We start from the raw sequence: 20,709 nt of genomic DNA, 5'->3' as shown, positions 1-20,709 counted from the left end.
AGTTTCTGGTGACCTTGCCTCTGTGGAACCGGGAAGGTGATCTGTGGGTAACCCGATCCGAGATTTGATGTCCGATCTATGGCCTGGTGACGCAGGATCATATATTGCGTATTTTAAACGCACATCTGGTGAGTGCGGTTTTCACCTATTTGTGTGGTTGGCACCTATTATCACACCTTGGATCAGGACACCCACTCACCTGGAATTAGGATCTCTCCATGATCCGCACTATTATATTGAACTTTTTAAATATTTATTGATCACCATTAGAGTGATTAGTTTGCACTAGCATATTGTGTGTTTTTTTATCGTGTATTATCATTTAGCGCTGCACCACTTTATTTGGATATACATGTTGTAACAGTGCTTCACTTTGTCACAGTTCTGTCTTGATAACGCACATCATCTTGATTTAACACTTTAACTCACACAGCACAAATGAACTTTACCATAAGATTAAGACTACTGTCATTTATTACATCTGTTAAGAACACAGATACAAAGCACAGTAAAAGGCCACAGGACAGGTAATTGACGTGGCCCGTACATCTGTACAAATTTGAAAAGTCATGTGATATCCCATGCCATCTGTCATTAGAGGCTCAGAGATATATATATATATATATATATTATAAAATAATTAAAAAAAAAGAATGTCTTAATAGTGAGTTGGTGGAATTAATGAGGAATGTAACCATAAGCAACAGTGGAAATATGCGAAAGCAAGCAGATTCAAACAGAATGATTAATGGCCCCCCTTTGTTTCTGGCGACAAAACACATGGGCTTGTCCAACAAAGGTGAAGAGCAATATGGAAAGTAACCAATCAGCAATCACCGCCCTATTGTTCATTAATAATGGTATCCACTAGTAATCGGTTACAGCGCTAGTACTAGATTCCGGCTCTGCCTTATCGTGTTATCAATTTTATTGATCCCGATATAAATGTTGCCATCTGGGTTCCCTTTAATCTCTCAGCAACATTTATGAAAACCAATGCGCAAGAAAGAAAAAAAAAATTTTTTTGCAACACCTTCTCTTTTTCTTTTTTCTGACCTTTATTTTTTGACAGGGTGAGTGGAACTCCGCTTTCAGTACTATTCCTTTCTCAGAAATGTGCCCACAGTTTTAAGACTGCTGACAGGTTGGATCTTGTACAGAAGTCTCATCCAAAAAGAAGGGAACACTTTATTGTCACAACTGCCCAAATGAAACATGTCACCTGCATGTACAGCGTTGGCATCCTGACCACGGAGACACTAGTTATGGAAAAGGAACACGCCTTCAGTTAGCAAATTGGCTGCCGCCGCTACAGGCTTCAGCGGTTCTGTTCTGGAACTTGACATCAACAACCGGCTATATACAAAGTGCAAAGACTGAATATTTTAAAAAATAAATACTTGCATACCTTTTTTTTTTCCACTTCTAACCCTTTCATGCCATTTACAAAGAACATTTGTTATGAAGATTTCCAAAGACCCGGGTTTAAAAACAAAACAGCCCGTTGGTGTATGGAGCTTTTTCTGGAGCTTTTCAGTCATGTCTTTTAGCAAGATTACAGATTAACATCAGAAACAATTTTGTCAAATTTTATTTGTTCTGTACAGTAACATATTACAAAGGAGACAGCCTGGGAAAAAAAAAAGTTGCTTTTGGCTGCTTGTGGTCTTCAGAAGAGAAAACATGACTGACAGACTGAAGAAATGTATGCAGATTATATCCTCTGCTATCGATTCCCAACACACACCCGAAAGACAGCGGTCTTCAATTGTACATTCGTGGCAGATAGCTTTGATCTCAGAAAAAGGCAACTTATGAGCACAATCTGGCTTTTACCTGCTAAAATAAAGGATAAAAGGCACATTTGAACACACTGCATGCTTAATATTAGTCTTTTGATAAACAGTAGTGTTTGTTTTTTTTTGTTTCCTTAGGTAGTGTTTGTGAACAATTAACCACGTAGTGCACTTAATGGGAATCAGAATTTTTTTTCCTTTCAATAGACATCCTCCATAGGTTAGACTTGAAGGCAGCGAACGCTTGCCGGTTAAAAGCAAGCACATGGTGAACGGAGCCGTTCTGAAAATGTGGCCAACAACGTTGCCATAGCACTTCTCCCAGCGTTGTGGTGTTGCTGACCCAGTTGTCGAAAAACTCCCATTTAATACTTCAGGCAACAAAATGGCTTCCTCCACTTGATGTGTAGGTAACAGGCGCACTTTAACCCCTGTTACAGCGTAAGAGGTCATAATGCCACTCCTGAGAATGGTTTACTGAGTGGACCAATGGAATGATGTAACCTGTCAAGATCCGCAGAGGCTACAATGACACTGTATGTCCTTGTCTACGGTTTGGTAATTAAAAAAAAAAAAAGAAAGAAAAAAGGCCACTAGTGCTTTAAATAAAGTTAACAAGTCTTCCCTCCAAAAACTGCACTAATGTTGCCAAATACAACTATTTGGCTTAGCACATAGAACTGCTGTTTTAATGGATTGGTCTGTTGGAGGGTACAGTGCAAAACAAGTCGGAACAATAAAGTTTGTATGCATTAAAAAAAGAGAAAAAAAAAAAAATGAAAAACGGACAGCACTGTGTGTCCAAGACAAAGCAGAGACAGGTTTCTCCTGAGGCAGTTACACGTTGTATTAGTGTTTAAAGGCCGTAGTGTGTTTAGAACAGTCCCTCCCCCGAGGAGTTCATTCCTGCGCATGCTGTTTTTGATCAGTAGCACTTTTAGTTGAAGAGCAATGGAGTTAACCCCTTCCTGGTCACACCGCCGGCAGCACTTTTAGTTGTGCCTTGGTTAAAAAAGGGGAAATACAGTGCCTTATCAAAATAAATTATAAAAACGAAAAAAAAAAAAAAAAAAAGAATAGCTTGTCAAAAGTCCATTTCTGATCCCTATCCAGTGTCGAGGACTGTTATGGCTGTAGTCATTGCGGGGTTTCTGTATTTTCCAACAAGGTTAGTCTGTGCAAAGGAGGGTGGGAGAATTCCCTTTTGTAAGTCTTTGGTGGCAGTTTAGGTAGCTGAGGACTGGAGTTCTGCCGAGGCGGGACCGGGGGTGCCACTGTCTGTAAGAGGTTGCTGTGACTGGTGCTCAGCCCGCAGCAACGACGTAGCGCTCTTGGAGATGGAGTGCTGGGAGGGGTGTTGGGAGAGTTTGGGACAGTGCTGGATTCTCGGAACCAATCCTGCTCTCTGTGGAGGCGTCCAAGGGGTGGAGGCTGAAGGTTCAGGGGGCAGTTTATAAAATGTTCTGGAGGACGAAGCGGGACTGGTGGCGGGGTGTCAGGAAGAGGATCTCTTGGTGGAGGAGGAGGTGGGCTGTGTAAAGGTCCATCAAAGGGCCCCGTATAAGCAGGGACCCGTGGCTGAATCTTTGGAGGTGGAGGCAATCTCGGTGGAATGGCAGGTGGGTCCTCATCTGCTCTGGAGCTTGCCTGAGGTAAACAGAAAATGCAGCATATTCAATTCTTGTACATATAACATAAGCAATGCAAACTAAGTAGACAAAGTGGCTCTTTTAACCTCCCTGGCGGTATGATTATTTCAGATTTTTGGTGCTGAAAGCGGTACCATTATTTTGCATGGAAATATGTATTTTTTTATTGTAGGCCTGTAATTCTTAGGAATAACTCACTGAAATCTGTCCGAACAAGAGTCTAGTAAACATCCCGGGGATGATAAAACTTGAAACACGAAATTATAAATTATAATTTACTAAATAATCATAAAAAATAATAATATAATAATAATACATTTAATTCAATAATATAATCAAACCAAAAACACTGAAATGTGAAATAGAGCGCCAAGTTCGCACATCACTGAGCAAAGTCGCAAAATCGTTTTCAGTGTCTGATGACGAATTTCCCCCACGAATCATTATCACTCAATTCTGCAAGTGGTTCTGATTTACTATCACTGTTCTCTAGCTGATCAAACCCGCTTTTGACCTAAAGGGACGCTTTTTGGACGCCATGGACGTTTCCCAGTTTCCAGGCAGAAAAAACAGACAAAATGCATGCAGGGCGCCGGACAAAGCACTCGGGACAAAATGTATGTGAAATGGGTTTAAACAGCAATGTTTTGCTATGTAAAATTTGTTAGGAAAAAAATCAAATTTTTTCAAATTTCCCGCCGCCGCCCGTATGTCCGACGTCACAGGGATCGGAACACAGAAGCCGGATGCCGGCATCGGCCGGAGGAGATGGCTGGGGACGCTGCAGGGGACACATCGCGGGAGCGAAGGACAAGGTAAGCTCTGCAGGGACTCCCTATGCAACGCCGCATGGTAAGCCGAGTGTAGCTCGGAGTTACCGCTTTTGGTACAGACATTTTACCCCGAGCTACACTCGGGAATACCGCCAGGGAGGATAACAGTAAACTAACAAGAGAATATGTGAAGCGAGGATCGGCAACCCTTCGATTGCAAGTGGCCCCCACTTACTAGAATGGGTTGTGTTTGGCTGCTTCTCTAAAAAGTGTTCCAAGTATTTTTGACAGGTGATGAGGAAACAAAGTGTTGTCTCCCCACCGCCTGATTTAAAGTACAGCAATGATAGGTTTAAATCAGGCAGTGAGGGGGTGACTTTTTGCCCAGTGATCTTTGACTTCTCCCATGTTTGTCAGGTAGATCTCCACCTCTTTAAGGTTGCCTACCCCTGATGTAAAACTAACCTCCAGGAAAAGTCTACACAGCAAAAAAAAAAAAAAATCTTCAATGGTGTTTTTGGGGTTCAAAATAGTGCCGCAAAATTAACTCATCTCCAGGGATTATTTGGATTGCATACATACACTATATTGCCAAAAGTATTGGTCGGTCGGCCGGCCTTTCCACGCACATGAACTTTAATGGCCTCCCAGTCTTAGTCCGTAGGATTCAATATTGACTTGGCCCCGCCCTTTGCAGCTATAACAGCTTCAACTCTTCTGGGAAGGCCGTCCACAAGGTTTAGGAGGGTGTCTATGAGAAGGTTGGACCATTCTTCCAGAAGCACATTTGTCAGGTCAGGCACTGATGTCGGGGGAGGAGGCCTGGCTCGCAGTCTCCGCTCTAATTCATCCCAAAGGTGTTCTATGGGGTTGAGGTCAGGACTCTGTGCAGGACAGTCAAGTTCCTCCACCCCAAACTGGCTCCTCCATGTCTTTATGGACCTTGCTTTGTGCACTGGTGTGCAGTCATGTTGGAACAGGAAGGGGTCATCCCCAAACTCTTCACACAAAGTTGGGAGCATGAAATTGTCCAAAATGTCTTGGTATGCTGACGCCTTAAGAGTTCCCTTCACTGGAACTAGGGGGCCAGGCCCAACCTCTGAAAAACGACCCCACACCATAATCCCCCCTCCACCAAACTTTACACTTGGCACAATGCAGTCAGGCAAGTACCGTTCTTCTGGCAATCGCCAAACCCAGACACATCCATCAGATTGCCAGACAGAGAAGCGTTATTGGTCACTCCAGAGAATATGTTTCCGCTGCTCTAGAGTCCAGTGGCGGCGTGCTTTACAGCACTGTATCCGACACTTTGCATTGCACTTGGTGATGTAAGGCTTGGATGCAGCTGCTCGGCCATGGAAACCCATTCCATGAAGCTCTCTACGCACTGTTGTTGTGCTAATCTGAAGGCCACTCGAAGTTTGGAGATCTTTAGCTATTGACTCTGCAGACAGTTGCCAAATTCTGCGCACTTCAGCATCCGTTGACCCTGCTCTGTCATTTTATGTGGCTTGGTACTTTGTTATAATCCCACTAACAGTTGAGCGTGGAACATTTAATAGCAAGGAAATGTCACGGATGGACTTATTGCACAGGTGGCCACCTATCACGGGACCACGCTCGGATTCACTGAGCTCCTGAGAGTTATCAATTTTTTCGCAAATGTTTGTAGAAGCAGTCTGCATGCCTATGTGATGATTTTATACACCTGTGGCCATGGAGGTGATTGGAACACCTGAATCCAATGATTTGGAGGGGGGGCCCCAATACATTTGGCAATATAGTGTACATTGGTCATGCTTGGCAGTGTTGAGGGAGCAACCCCCTGTGGTCAGTGTGCAGTGTGGAAGTTGCTTGCACAGAACTGGAGTATGACCCAGAATATTGTGGATATCACTCTAGTAGCTCTGACTGCTACAGTGTTTTTCAGTTTCCCCAGCAGCCCATCGGGTATGAGCTATGCATACTTTGTGCCAAGCTAGACCAATGTAAGTATGCAATACAAATCATTTCTGAGATATACGAGTCTCATACTGGATCTTAACATTTAGTGACCTTTTGATGGATCAAGGTACATGGACTTCCTATGTAAACAGCTACATAAACAGCTTAAATACATATATTATTTGTATATATATACAGTCAGGTCCATAAATATTTGGACATCGACACAATTCTAACATTTTTGGCTCTATACACCACCACAATGGATTTGCAATGAAACGAACAAGATGTGCTTTAACTGCAGACTGTCAGCTTTAATTTGAGGGTATTTACATCCAAATCAGGTGAACAGAGTAGGAATTACAACAGTTTGCATATGTGCCTCCCACTTGTTAAGCGACCAAAAGTAATGGGACAGAATCATAATCATAAATCAAACTTTCACTTTTTAATACTTGGTTGCAAATCCTTTGCAGTCAATTACAACCTGAAGTCTGGAACGCATAGACATCACCAGACGCTGGGTTTCATCCCTGGTGATGCTCTGCCAGGCCTCTACTGCAACTGCCTTCAGTTCCTTCAGTTCTTGGGGCATTTTCCCTTCAGTTTTGTCTTCAGCAAGTGAAATGCATGCTCAATCGGATTCAGGTCAGGTGATTGACTTGGCCATTGCAGAACATTCCACTTCTTTCCCTATAAAAACTCTTTGGTTGCTTTTGCAGTATGCTTTGGGTCATAATAATAATAATAATAATAATTGTCCATCTGCACTGTGAAGCGTCCAATGAGTTGTGAAGCATTTGGCTGAATATGAGCCGATAATATTGCCCGAAACACTTCAGAATTCATCCGGCTGCTTTTGTCAGCAGTCACATCATCAATAAATACAAGAGAAGCAGTTCCATTGGCAGCCATACATGCCCACGCCATGACACTACCACCACCATGCTTCACTGATGAGGTGGTATGCTTAGGATCATGAGCAGTTCCTTCCCTTCTCCATACTCTTCTCTTCCCATCACTCTGGTACAAGTTGATGTTGGTCTCATCTGTCCATAGGATGTTGTTCCAGAACTGTGAAGGTTTTTTTACATGTCGTTTGGCAAACTCTAATCTGGCCTTCCTGTTTTTGAGGCTCACCAATGGTTTCCATCTTGTGGTGAACCCTCTGTATTCACTCTGGTGAAGTCTTCTCTTGATTGGTGACTTTGACACACATACACCTACCTCCTGGAGAGTGTTCTTGATCTGGCCAACTGTTGTGAAGGGTGTTTTCTTCACCAGGGAAAGAATTCTTCAGTCATCCACCACAGTTGTTTTCCGTGGTCTTCCGGGTCTTTTGGTGTTGCTGAGCTCACTGGTGCGTTCCTTCTTTTTAAGAATGTTCCAAACAGTTGTTTTGGCCACGCCTAATGTTTTTTCTATCTCTCTGATGGGTTTGTTTTGTTTTTTCAGCCTAATGATAGCTTGCTTCACTGATAGTGACAGCTCTTTGGATCTCATCTTGAGAGTTGACAGCAACAGATTCCAAATGCAAATAGCACACTTGAAATGAACTCTGGACCTTTTATCTGCTCATTGTAATTGGGATAATGAGGGAATAACACACACCTGGCCATGGAACAGCTGAGAAGCCAATTGTCCCATTACTTTTGGTCCCTTAACAAGTGAGAGGCACATATGCAAACTGTTGTAATTCCTACACCATTCACCTGATTTGGATGTAAATACCCTCAAATTAAAGCTGACAGTCTGCAGTTAAAGCACATCTTGTTTGTTTCATTTCACATCCATTGTGGTGGTGTATAGAGCCAAAAATTTTAGAATTGTGTCGATGTTCCAATATTTATGGACCTGACTGTATATATATATATATATATATATACACACACACTGTCTTACTTTCCATTTGATTTATAATTCTGTATATGAAGACATGTTTAGGTACTTCTAGATTCATATAAATTACATTTATGGCAGAATATTCCTTTAAAAAGAATGAAATTTATTTTAACCTACAACTAGCATATGTGCAAGAATTTGTCTAATATAAGCTTCTGTCATTCCTTGAAAAGCAGTACTTTGAACTTAGAAAAAGGAGAAACATCACCAGGAGCCAGTCAGGTACTGCTACTTGACTGTGGCTAATAGGGAACATGCTGACAGGAGGAAAGAGCAAAGTGAGCACAAATGATATGTTTAGTGCTGCCTTTTTATTGTCCAATCAGCAGGCTGTGGGCAGGGAGACGATACCACTGTATTTCTTAACTCTATTAGACAAAGTGGTGTCACCCTAATGGCTGAGTTATCTGCCAGAGGTATATGAATCACTTGACTGGCTGGTCTGGAATACAAATATAGCAGAACAGACAGTTCACATGTGTATTTAAAATGAGTATTTAGCCATTCACCTACAGATTTAATTCTCTGGCCTCATCTAAACCAAAGCAGTGAGAGTGCAAACCTGAGATTGTGTTTTACAGACAAAAGGGCTTCGAGGTGACGACAGAAAGCTTTTATGTGTCTATATAAAGAAGGTTGGCAAATTTAGGGTAAAAAAAAAAGTTTTTTTTAGGACATGTAGGTAATACACAGCTCTGATCGCAAGAAAGGTTACTTCCTCCAAGTATCTGTGCCACCCAGTGATAGTATATTGTACCTACCAAGCTAATGGAGTCCGGATCAAACTTCTTCCGTGGAGGTAATGGAGGAGGAAGCAGAGGATCTTCACTTAATCTGTGCAGGTTATTATAAGAATTGAAGAAGGACTCTGTCAACAAAATGTGGAGAAAACTGAGTGAAATATATATTACATATATGTTTTGTTCACTTTGGTCTACCATTCTATCTATCCCAACTCATAGAATATTCAAACTATACAATTAATATACCATATGGTCAAGCATGCATTGAAAATCTGACTATCACACCTATATGAGCTTGTTGAAAATTCTATTTGAAAACCATGGGCATTACTATAGAGAGTTACCAATGCCACCACGCCCCATATATATGCAGCTATAATAGCATGCACTCTCCTAGGAAGACTTTTTACAAATTTTGGAGTATGTTTATGGGAATGTGTGCTTGGATTCTAGTATTGCACAAGGTGGTCTGGTTTGCTGCCTATGTTCCAATCAATCCCAAAGGTGTTCGGCAGATTTAGGCCCCTTTCACACAAACAAACATCCATTCTCCTCTATGTAGCGGTGGGTGTAAACGGAAACGTGTCCTCCGCTCCCTCAAGGTTCTGTCCTTAGACCCCTTCTCTTCTCCATCTACACCTCCTCCCTTGGTCACTTGATAAACTCCCATGGCTTTAAGTACCATCTCTATGCTGATGACACACAAATATCTTTCTACTCCTCGCCTCACCCCTTCAGTCTCCTCTCGCATTACTAACCTACTAAGTGACATATCAGCATGGATGTCACTCCACTTCCTCAAACTCAATCTTTCCAAAACTGAGCTCTTAGTATTTCCCCCAGATCCTGCCCCCTCCCCTGACTTCACCATCAAGATCAATAACACAACCATCAGTCCCTCCCCTCATGCCAGGGTACTAGGTGTAATTCTAGACTCCCATCTGTTCTTTCAGCCCCAAATCCAATCACTGTCCAAATCTTGTAGACTTCACCTCCACAACATCTCCAAGATACGCCCGTTCCTAACCTTGGAAACCACTAAGCAACTTATTCACTCCCTTGTTATATCTCGCCTTGACTATTGTAACTCCCTCCTCATTGGCCTACCTCATCGCAGGCTATCCCCTCTTCAGTCTAACATGAATGCTGCTGCCAGACTCATCCACCTTACTAACTGTTCCATATCAGCCATCCCTCTCTGCCAATCCCTCCACTGGCCTCCACTCAGTGTCCTCCACCCCTCTCTGCCAATCCCTCCACTGGCCTCCACTCAGTGTCCTCCATCCCTCTCTGCCAATCCCTCCACTGGCCTCCATTCAGTGTCCTCCACCCCTCTCTGCCAATCCATCCACTGGCTTCCCGTTGCCCAACGAATAAAATTCAAAACTTTAACAATAACATATAAAGCCATTTATAACTCTGCCCCAAATTACATCACCAATCTTGTCTCCAAATATCACCCAAATCGTCCTCTCCGCTCCTCACACGACCTCCTGCTCTCTAGCTCCCTTGTCTCCTCCTCCCATGCTTGTCTCCAGGACTTCTCCAGAGCCTCCCCATCCTCTGGAACTCTCTACCCCAATTTATCAGACTATCGCCTACTCTGCTCACTTTTAGGTGATCTCTGAAAACCTCTCTCTTCAGAGAAGCCTATCCCGCCCTCAGCTAATACTGGAATCTTCTACTCTTCCTACTAGTCCATCCCCCACAGTTATTAACTTTTGTACCACTAGTCCCTCCCTCCTAGATTGTAAGCTCCCAGGAGCAGGGCCCTCCTATCCCTCTTCTATTGAACTGTATTGTTGCTGTATTGTCTCCCTTTATATTGTAAAGCGCTGAGCAAACTGTTGGCGCTATATAAATCCTGTATAATAATAATAATACACCTACCTACAATCAATCTGATCCACCAAAAACAGCAGATAGAATCGGAAGGCAGTCAGGTGTAAACAGGGATGTGGTCTGTTTACATCTGACCGCCCATAAAGGACAGTGGGCTGTTTACGTGTCTGCTCTGCATAAGCAGAGCGATCACGGACCTGTCATCCACCTGCTCAGCGGGGATAAGTGGACAGATTCCCTGCTGAGCAGGCGGATCACAGGTGGATTCCGCTCCATGTGAAATGGGCCTTAAAGTCAGGACCATGTGAGTTTCTCCACACAAAATTTATCAAACCATGGGGTTGATTTACTAAAACTAGAGTGCAAAATCCAGTGCAGCTGTGCACGGTAGCAAATCAGCTCCTAACTTCACCTTGTTCTATTGAGCTTTCAGAAATAAAAACTGGAAACTGATTAGTTTATATGCACAGCTGCACCAGATTTTGCACTCTCCAGTTTTAGTAAATCAACCCCACGTCTTCATGGGCTTGGTTTAGTGCACACGTCACGCTGGAGCAAAAAAATTGCCTTGCCGAAATTGTTGCCAAAAGGTTCAAATAACAAAAGAGTCTAAAATAAAATTATCATTGTATGCTGTAGCATTAATGGGACTCTTCACGCAAAAGAACTGAACGCAATAATTTGGAGGGGTGTTCACCCACTTTTGGCCATATATTAGGTGCAATATTCAGATGGCCACAAAGTTTTGACCGCATAGTTTAATTAGAATATAAAACCAATATATACTTACTGGGATTCGGCAGAAGAACTGGGGCAAAAATGCTGTTGCTGCCTGTTAAAGGTAAACAAACACTCTTTATTGTACATCACAGGACACAGAGCAGGCTATTCATGATGTGGGCTATAGGTGAATTAACACTGGAAGATCAATCAAACAGGAAGTCCTCCCCTATATAACCCCTCCTACACAAGAAGTACTTCAGTTTTTCCACCAGTGTCTGGTATATGGCCACTGGTATGCTGCATGTGCTCAGTTTTTTGCTTGTGTTCTAGGAGGATGGCTGCTTTTTTTCAGCTTTGCTGTTTTAAAGACTTTCCTGTGATTTTTCAAGCAACTTTCATTCTTAGATCTACGTGGTTGCTAGTGTTCTGCACCTTCCCACAGTTACATAGACTGGCTGAAAAAAGACAAAAGTCCATCCAGGTCAACCATTAAAAAAAAAGTTATAATCCTATACCCACAGTTGATCCAGAGGAAAGCGAATAACCCAGCAAAGCATGATCCAATTTGCTCCTGCAGGGGAAAAAATACCTTCCTGATCCCCCGAGAGGCAATCGGATATTCCCTGGATCAACTTTACCTATAAAATGTTAGTAGCCAGTTATATTCTGTGTATCTAAGAAAGAATCCAGGACTTTTTTAAAGCAATCCACTGAGCTGGCCAGAACCAGGAAGCTTGAGGGAGTCTATTCCACATTCTCACAGCTCTTACTGTGAAGAAACCTTTCCGTGTTTGGAGATTAAATTTCTTTTCCTCCAGACGTAAAGAGTGCCCCCTTGTCCTCTGTGATGACCTCAGGGTGAATAACTCTACATTGAGTTCACTATATGAACCACTGATGTATTTATACATGGAGATCATATCCCCCCCTATGTATTATACATGGAGAACATATCCCCCCTTATGTATTATACATGGAGATCATATCCCCCCTTATGTATTATACATGGAGAACATATCCCCCCTTATGTATTATACATGGAGAACATATCCCCCCTTATGTATTATACATGGAGATCATATCCCCCCCTTATGTATTATACATGGAGATCATATCCCCCCTTATGTATTATACATGGTGATCATATCCCCCCCTTATGTATTATACATGGAGATCATATCCCCCCTTATGTATTATACATGGAGATCACATCCCCCCTTATGTATTATACATGGTGATCATATCCCCCCCTTATGTATTATACATGGAGATCATATCCCCCTTATGTATTACACATGGAGATCATATCCCTCCTTATGTATTATACATGGAGATCATATCCCTCCTTATGTATTATACATGGAGATCATATCCCCCCTTATGTATTATACATGGAGATCATATCCCCCCTTATGTATTATACATGGTGATCATATCCCCCCCTTATGTATTATACATGGAGATCATATCCCCCTTATGTATTATACATGGAGATCATATCCCCCCTTATGTATTATACATGGAGATCATATCCCCCCTTATGTATTATACATGGAGATCATATCCCCCCCTTATGTATTATACATGGAGATCATATCCCCCCTTATGTATTATACATGGTGATCATATCCCCCCTTATGTATTATACATGGAGATCATATCCCCCCTTATGTATTATACATGGTGATCATATCCCCCCTTATGTATTATACATGGAGATCATATCCCCCCTTATGTATTATACATGGAGATCATATCCCCCCTTATGTATTATACATGGAGATCATATCCCCCCTTATGTATTATACATGGAGATCATATCCCCCTTATGTATTATACATGGAGATCATATCCCCCCTTATGTATTATACATGGAGATCATATCCCCCCTTATGTATTATACATGGAGATCATATCCCCCCTTATGTATTATACATGGAGATCATATCCCCCCTTATGTATTATACATGGAGATCATATCCCCCTTATGTATTATACATGGAGATCATATCCTCCTTATGTATGTATATTATGTACTTTCTCCAGTTCCCCAATGTTCTTTTTGTGGAACATTGATCTGGCGTTATCAGCCTTTCTTTTGGGCTGTCCTACATCCAGACCCTGCTGCACTGAACATTGCGGGGTAAGCCTGGAAGTAATCCTTCAGCACAGGGTTCCACATAGGTGCCTTCCAGATTGGAGTTGGTTAAGTTCTCTGCAAGCGCCTTCAAGGTAGAGCTGGTGGTATTGCCTCTGAGCTTGCTTTGTCTCTAAAGACTCACTAAGAGCAGGCCTCAGTTTTCCAGCAAAGCAGTAGAGCATGATTATAAACACAGAGAGGTGTGTGACCTGTGTCCTCCAATGGAATCCATGATAAGGATTTTACAGTGAGTACATAAATCTTATGGGAGATCAAGCAGCAATCCAACTGAGGGAGGGAAATACAGCAAACCATGTCTAATAATGGAACCAGTGCCCAAAAATCACTTCCAGGCAAACCCCACGACATCCGGTCTAGATGCGGCACTCCAACAGCCAGGCTGAGGATGGCAGTGCCAGACAGCCTCAGTCATTGAAATAAGCTCTTGTAGCAATGTAGAGAACAGTCTTGATTGAATATAAGAATGTTGTTGAAACAAGGTGCAAGAAAAATAGGTTGTAGATCCCAGTATAGCCTGGTGGTTAGAACTTCCTGTGTCCCTCAATGAAGAAAAATGGAAACTCTTAACCACTTGCCGTCCATCCGCTGTATATAAACGGCCGGACGGTGGCAATCCAGGGGCGGGTTGCCGTTCATAAACGGCGGCCACCATTTTGGACTGTGCGCGCTCCCACCGGACACAGTGGAACACCGATCGTCGTACGGGACCTCTGTGCGAGGTCCCGATCATGTGATCACTAATTGGCCAATCAGTGATCACATGAAGAGTAGTAAGCAAGATGTAACTTCTGATATCATTGCTTACTACGTGTGAAATCTGTGAATGATCACAGAGGTCACATGGTACAAGGCTATTCACAACAGCCTTGTACCATGTGACAAGCTGTGACCAATCACAGCTCACACAGTATTTCTCAATGGCTGCAAGAATGCAGCCAGAGAGAATGAGAAATGATTGATTTTACAGCCTTATGGGTGTAAAAGCAATCAGTGTAAAAAAAAAATCTTCAGCACCCCCCACAAGTAGTACAGTGTCACCATGGTGACACTGTACTGCTAGGGTGACAGTATGTAAAAAAACCAAATAATTATATAAAAAAAGTAAAAATGTAAAAAAAAAATTTAAAAATTATAATTTTTGGTTATAAACTAATTTGGGTTATTTTGTTTTACTAAAAAGATAACTGAATACATTTTGGCCAAGATTTATGATGAAATATTATTTATTTGCAAAATTTTATAAGAAAAACACTTTTTTTTCAAAATTTTTGGACTTTTTCATTTATATAGCAAAAAAAATAAAAACCCCAGTGGTGAATAAATACCACCAAAATAAAGCTTTATCTGTCTCAAAAATTGATAAAAAATTCATATGGGGACAGTGTTGCATGACCGCGCAATTGTCATTCAAAGTGTGATAGCGCTGAAAGCTGAAAATTGGCCTGGACTGGAAGGGGGTGAAAGTGTCCGGACCTGAAGTGGTTAATTTATTCTTGACCTGAAGTGGTTAATTTATTCTTGGCCTCAAAAGCTCAGCTGTGAAAGACACTGTGCCAGATCCCCAGCAAACAACACCAATCTATCAGCATGGTGCTCCTATTTCCTTTTCTCTTACAAATGCAGGACACTTTTACTGCAACCCCAAAAGCAGATTAGTTTTACAATACAACCAATTTTAAGAAAGGCTGCCTTTTCTTCAAGGACAGTTGGTGATACTGAAAGGGTTAAATAACCATGTGCAAGAAAGAATGAAATACCTACTCAGATCTAGGTCCAAGAAGACGCTGAGTTCAGAGGACGCAGACACAGGAGGAGTAGAGGGGGTGTTGGGGGAAATGGGTGGGGAGGTCGTTGACTCATGTTCGGATTCAGTAATTCTGCTGAAACTGATCTTATAAGGTTCTCTCTCCAGGGGCATAGGGTGTCCGCGCAGCGTTCCAGAGGATGACAAGTGTCTCCCGCTGTTTGGTCGTATGCCTGGTGACTTGAGTGGATATGTGGTTTTCCGTGGCTGTGACAAACAAAGGTTGTGTGATTTAAATTGACACAATGCTTCTGATCCTTCTTTGACTTAAGTTTTCAAGGATTAAGAATCTTAATACTGCAAAAAGTCTGTATTTAGATTTTGACATTTGCAACAAGTCAGTCCAGCTAAGACATGTGTGACACCCTAAAAACAGCCGCAGAGCCTCTTTTCCTGGCATTCCCACAACTCTCAATCATAAATTATCTTTAGACTAAAAACTTGTGAGGTCCCCTCCCCCTAGCCCCCCAAAGCAAATCTAAACCCCCCTTTCCAGATGCCTTTTCACCTCTTTTTGACAGTGGCAGACGGCTGAGGTGTTTACAGCCTTCGTGCAGAAACTGGTGCTATGGCTGTAATCATTGCAGGAAACTGCTACTGTCAAAAATAGGAGACTGTACTCCAGAAACAAGGAATTAAAATGAGGGTGGGAGCCGAGCATGTATTGTGTGCTTACACATGCTGAGATCTATACAACAGCAAAAAATTACTTGAAACCAGGGTGGATAAAAATCAATGATTTTTAAAAAAAAAAAAAAAAAAAAAATCGGATTTTTTTTATTTAAATCGGATTTTTTTGATTTAAATCGGATTTTTTTGATTTAAATCGGATTTTTTTGATTTAAATCGGATTGTTTTGATTTAAATCGGATTGTTTTTATTTAAATCGGATTGTTTTGAATAAAATGCTTTTTGAGGAAAATATATTACCATCCAAAGGTTATTCCATCATGAAATAAAGATTCGTTTTTTAATTATGTAGAATAAGGCTGTATATGTTTAATTTTTTTGGTAAATAAATTCCATGAATCCATTCACAATGTCATGCTCTTCCAGAGGTTTTTGTACGATTATTGGGCAGTTTCTCTGCCTACAAGATATTATCACAGATGTTTGGTTTACTTTTGCAGTTCTCAAAACTGAATCTGACTCAGCGGAGATCACATGCCTCTTCTTCACAGCAAAAATGTTATAACATGAACAGAGTTAAGAAAAAGACCTTCATCCTAACTTCTACAAACCTATGAATACAGAATCAACCCCTTCAGTGCTAAGTTTCAAGAAGTTCAGTGAATAGAATAGAAACAATATTTTTCTGATTGTTTGGAGTGGAATAGATCTGCACAAGAAGAAAGTGAAACTAAGTGTGAGGAGGAAGGGGCTGACAGTCTAAGTTTCTTAAAATATATATATTTTGTTTAGCCAAATTAGTTACAAACATGGATGTTTAAGCAAATCACATATGCTGGAATGTTATTGTTTCAGATGAATAAATCTTTTTAAATTGTTATTATTAAGGGAATGATTATTTTTCTCCTTCCTAATATGAATGATTAACCTATTAAACTGGGGATAAAAAACTAATATGAAAAGTTATTCTAAAAATCTTCATCTACTTGCATATTAAAGTTATACCAGCAAGAATTAGTCTTTATGTAGAAAACTAGGATTTACATCAATCCTTACTGACTAGTGATTTAAATCAAATCCACCCTGCTTGAAACCACATATTTGTATTAATCATGCAGATATGGAAAAGTGTGTTTATATATTACATTCTACATATAATAATATTTTTACAGTGGCACTCAGAAGCACAAACTCTCAAAATACTTACAAATCTTGGCGGCTGTTTGCAGCCTCTGGGTTCAATTTCCAGAGATTTATTGAATAAATAATCTGTAAAATCTTTCTCAGGTGTGTTCCCCATCGGGTTCAAATTCTCGAAGAATCTCTACAAACAATGAAACACAAACAGTTACTCTTTCTTGAAGAAGTTACTCAGTATGGGTTATTTACACCAAAAAAACATAACTGCTGCAGTGAGATATTTCCCATAGAACCAACAGCATTGACTGATTCATTGGATAGCTAAGGTTTTGGGGTTTACTGAACATAGGGGTAACCTAGGTCCTATATAAAGCATATGAATGAACTAATACAAAATTGTATACCCCAGCTTAAAGGAGAAGATCACCTTTAGGAGCATGTTATATGTTATACCCATGGTTAAGGTGTAACATGCTCCTATGCACCCACCTCCCGCAGCCAGTGCCCCCCCTCCTGTGACAGCAGGTGGGTAATCTTCTCCCTGCATCCACTGTCAGGGCTGCGCCAATTACTAACAGTTTCCTGTGAATGAATGGACTACAAGTACCATCAGCCATTGCGGCTAACGGCATGTAGTCCTGAATGAACAGCGAGGGTGCTGGTGAGTGCTCTCATAGTTCAATGATTCTTCTTGCTATTCAGTTACTGCTTACCCATACAGGAGGTACGGCAGACAGCTTACTGAGAGTCTGCAGGATGCTGGCATTGCACCCATGAATTGCTTATCACAGGTGCAATGCTCTACATGCTGAAATGAAAAAAAAATGCACATTTTTTTTACCTGGAAAAAAAATATGTAGATTATTATTATTTTTACCTTTTTTTTCTACATTAAAGCGGAGTGCCACTCACCCTGTCAAAAAATAAAAGTCAGCAGCTACAAAAACTGTAGCTGCTGACTTTTAGAAACAGCCACTTACCTGTCCCTCGGTCCCACGGTGTGTCCCCTGCAGCCCATTTCACCGGCCGTCCTGTATTCCAGGAGACCAGCATCTTCAGTGTGTGGGAACCCAGCTGTGATAGCTTGCGGCTTCACAGCCGGGTACCCACTGCGCATGCGTGAGTAGTGCTGCCCTTCATGAATGGTCCTGTAGTCTTCTGGGATCTGTCCAGGGATGTGTACAGGGAGGGAGGGAGGACACCTTCCTTTTCCGATCGCCTAGGCGGAAGTGGGAGTGGGTACCTGTCAAATTTGGGTACCCGCCCCCCAAAGGTGCCAATCCTTAATGGGGAGCGGGGGAGCAGTCCTTAAAGCATAACTTCCTCTTTTGGGTGGAGCTCCGCTTTAACATTTTTTATTTAAATTCCTATGATAACTTGGCATTTTCTCCCTATATCAAGAGGCACCATTACTAGTTATAGTTATGGCGTGGCTCTATCCAAGGTGGGCTTTTTGCACTTTATCAAGTGGTGGGTTAGTTCGAACATCAGGTTTGTATTTTTGAGTCCCTGCTGAAATTTTCCCCTTCTTCCAATCCACATAACACCCACCATATTGCTGTGAACTGAACTTCCTGTTTCCCCTCCCTAAAGTATATTTTCCCTATATTTCTCTGGAGAATTCGCTAAGAAGCTTGTGCCACCTGACCTACAAAGGAACACATACAGAGTGCACTTCAGAGAGGGGAAATCCAAACGTTTAGCTCACACAATACCCTCAGTGTCACCAGCATAGGAAGTAAGGGAAAATCTCCTCAAAAGGGACACATCAATGAAAACAAGACACAAAAACTATAACTATGATGGATAAGTATTTGTACTTTAAAATACCTGTTGCTGTCCTGCAGCATCCTGAGCTCTTAGTATCCAGGCTTGCACACTTTCTTATCACTTCTGTCTGCCACTGGCATGCAGCTAGGTTACAGAGAGATGAGGTCTGCGACAGGCTAGTCATAATGAAGGATGTACAGCGTGTCATAGTCTCCATCTGTCTGTATCAAAAGTGCAAGCTGGGTCGGGCGAGGCTAAAGAAAGCCGAGCTGTGCCATTATTAAAGAGGAGCTTCAGCCTCCCCCCAAAAAATTCAAAGTCGGTAGCTACGGATACTGTAGCTGCTGACTTATAGGGACACTTACCTGTCTAGCGATCCAGCGCGGTCCTCATCGAGACAGTTCTTCACTGGACTTTGGGTCCCTACCGCCAGCATGTTAACTAAGGGAAACAGTCTATGAAGCCTTGCCTAGGCAATCCAGGTAGAAGTGGGAACGGGTACATGTCAAAACTAGGTACCTGTCCACCCCCCCCACCCCTTCCCCCTCAAAAAGAAAAACATTGGGTGGCAAATGTTAGAGAGGAGGGGAGAGGAGGCAGACAAGTGGAACTTCCCCATTTGGATGAAGTTCTGCTTTAAGGTCCCTTGTGCAACAGGTATTATCTTCTAGTGCTTACACTTGTGCGTGATTTCATTTGGCCAACTCATTTTGCAAAAAAAATTGATAGATGCAGTAAAAAAAAGTCACTATAGGACCTGTTGATACAACCACTCTTGCGTCACCTATACCCAAAAACAAAAATGTAATATATTGCAGCTTACTAGTCCTTTGATGTGGCGGCTGCATTATTTTCCTTTTTCAGGTTTTATTTTCACCTAGTGATTCTGATACTAACATACTTTCTGTTCCAGAGTGAAAAAGGTCACTCACTGTACTGTATCTATGGAGGAGCAGTGTTATCGGCAACAGACCAGACTAGAGCTCCATTGCCCTTCTCCACAATAGAGGGGATGTGATCTGTAGTCCTCAGAGAGAGCAGGGAACAGTGCTAACTGATCCCCTCCCTCCTAGATTGTAAGCTCGAAAGAGCAGGGTCCTCAAACCCCTCGTGTATTGTATTGTTACTGTCTTGTCTCATGTTATGTCCCCCTTGCTGCTGTACAGAGCTGAGCAAACCTTTTGGCGCTATATAAATACTGTATAATAATAATAATAACTATGCTGCAGAGGCAGACAGCGCAGAAAGTTATCACCTCACATAGGTTTTGGAAGGACCGAAAGGTATTTTTTTTTTACTTATGGCAGGGATATATAGCAAAGCGCTTTCAATGAAATATTTAACAGACCAAACAGGAGCACAGAAGAAAAGCTCATTGTTAGGGTTTACATACACTTTAGGTCTTATACTGCCTTCAAATCTGATTGGTTGCTATTAAACATTTTGTCCTCAGGCCATACCCGGATATCGGTTTCTATCCGTAAACAGTAAGGCTGGTTCTGATACTGCTGAATCTCTCCCGTGATTTCTGCCACTTTCCGCCTCTTGCTGAAATTGATGAGCTCTTTGCCATGTCTCTTCAGGAAGTCCGGGTTACCTTCTTCAGTCTTCAGTATATTGGTTAAATATATTCCTGGAGTAAAAGGAAAACAATCATTTGTTCATTAGTGAGATATATACCCAGTCAACAGAATGAAGATGGAAACCAGGGGGTGGAGCAGCAAACTCAATGTTTTATATATCTTAAACAGTGAAGCGCTAAATAAATAAATAAATAAATAAATAAATATATATATTAGGTGCCGTCAGTGAATATAAGTGCTATAGTG

The 20,709-nt window shown here is 41.7% G+C and overlaps 1 protein-coding gene across 1 annotated transcript in view; it reads right to left on the bottom strand.

Moving 5' to 3' along the window:
• Window positions 1-456: 456 nt before the first annotated feature.
• Window positions 457-20,709, bottom strand: part of SOS2 (SOS Ras/Rho guanine nucleotide exchange factor 2) — a gene marked incomplete at its 5' end in the record, with an annotated part of 96,605 nt that continues 76,352 nt past the window's right edge. Inside the window, 6 exons of the mRNA XM_089665783.1 lie at window positions 457-3,443; window positions 8,829-8,935; window positions 11,443-11,484; window positions 15,298-15,547; window positions 17,178-17,294; window positions 20,341-20,513. Of these exons, the coding sequence (XP_089521909.1) occupies window positions 2,934-3,443; window positions 8,829-8,935; window positions 11,443-11,484; window positions 15,298-15,547; window positions 17,178-17,294; window positions 20,341-20,513 (1,199 nt within the window). The remainder of the gene's footprint in view (window positions 3,444-8,828; window positions 8,936-11,442; window positions 11,485-15,297; window positions 15,548-17,177; window positions 17,295-20,340; window positions 20,514-20,709) is intronic.

Source organism: Staurois parvus, unplaced genomic scaffold (genome assembly GCF_062004578.1).
Source record: "Staurois parvus isolate SC_StPar_1 unplaced genomic scaffold, SC_StPar_1.0 ptg002347l, whole genome shotgun sequence".
Taxonomy (NCBI): domain Eukaryota; kingdom Metazoa; phylum Chordata; class Amphibia; order Anura; family Ranidae; genus Staurois; species Staurois parvus.
This window is presented reverse-complemented; position numbering and strand designations above follow the sequence as displayed.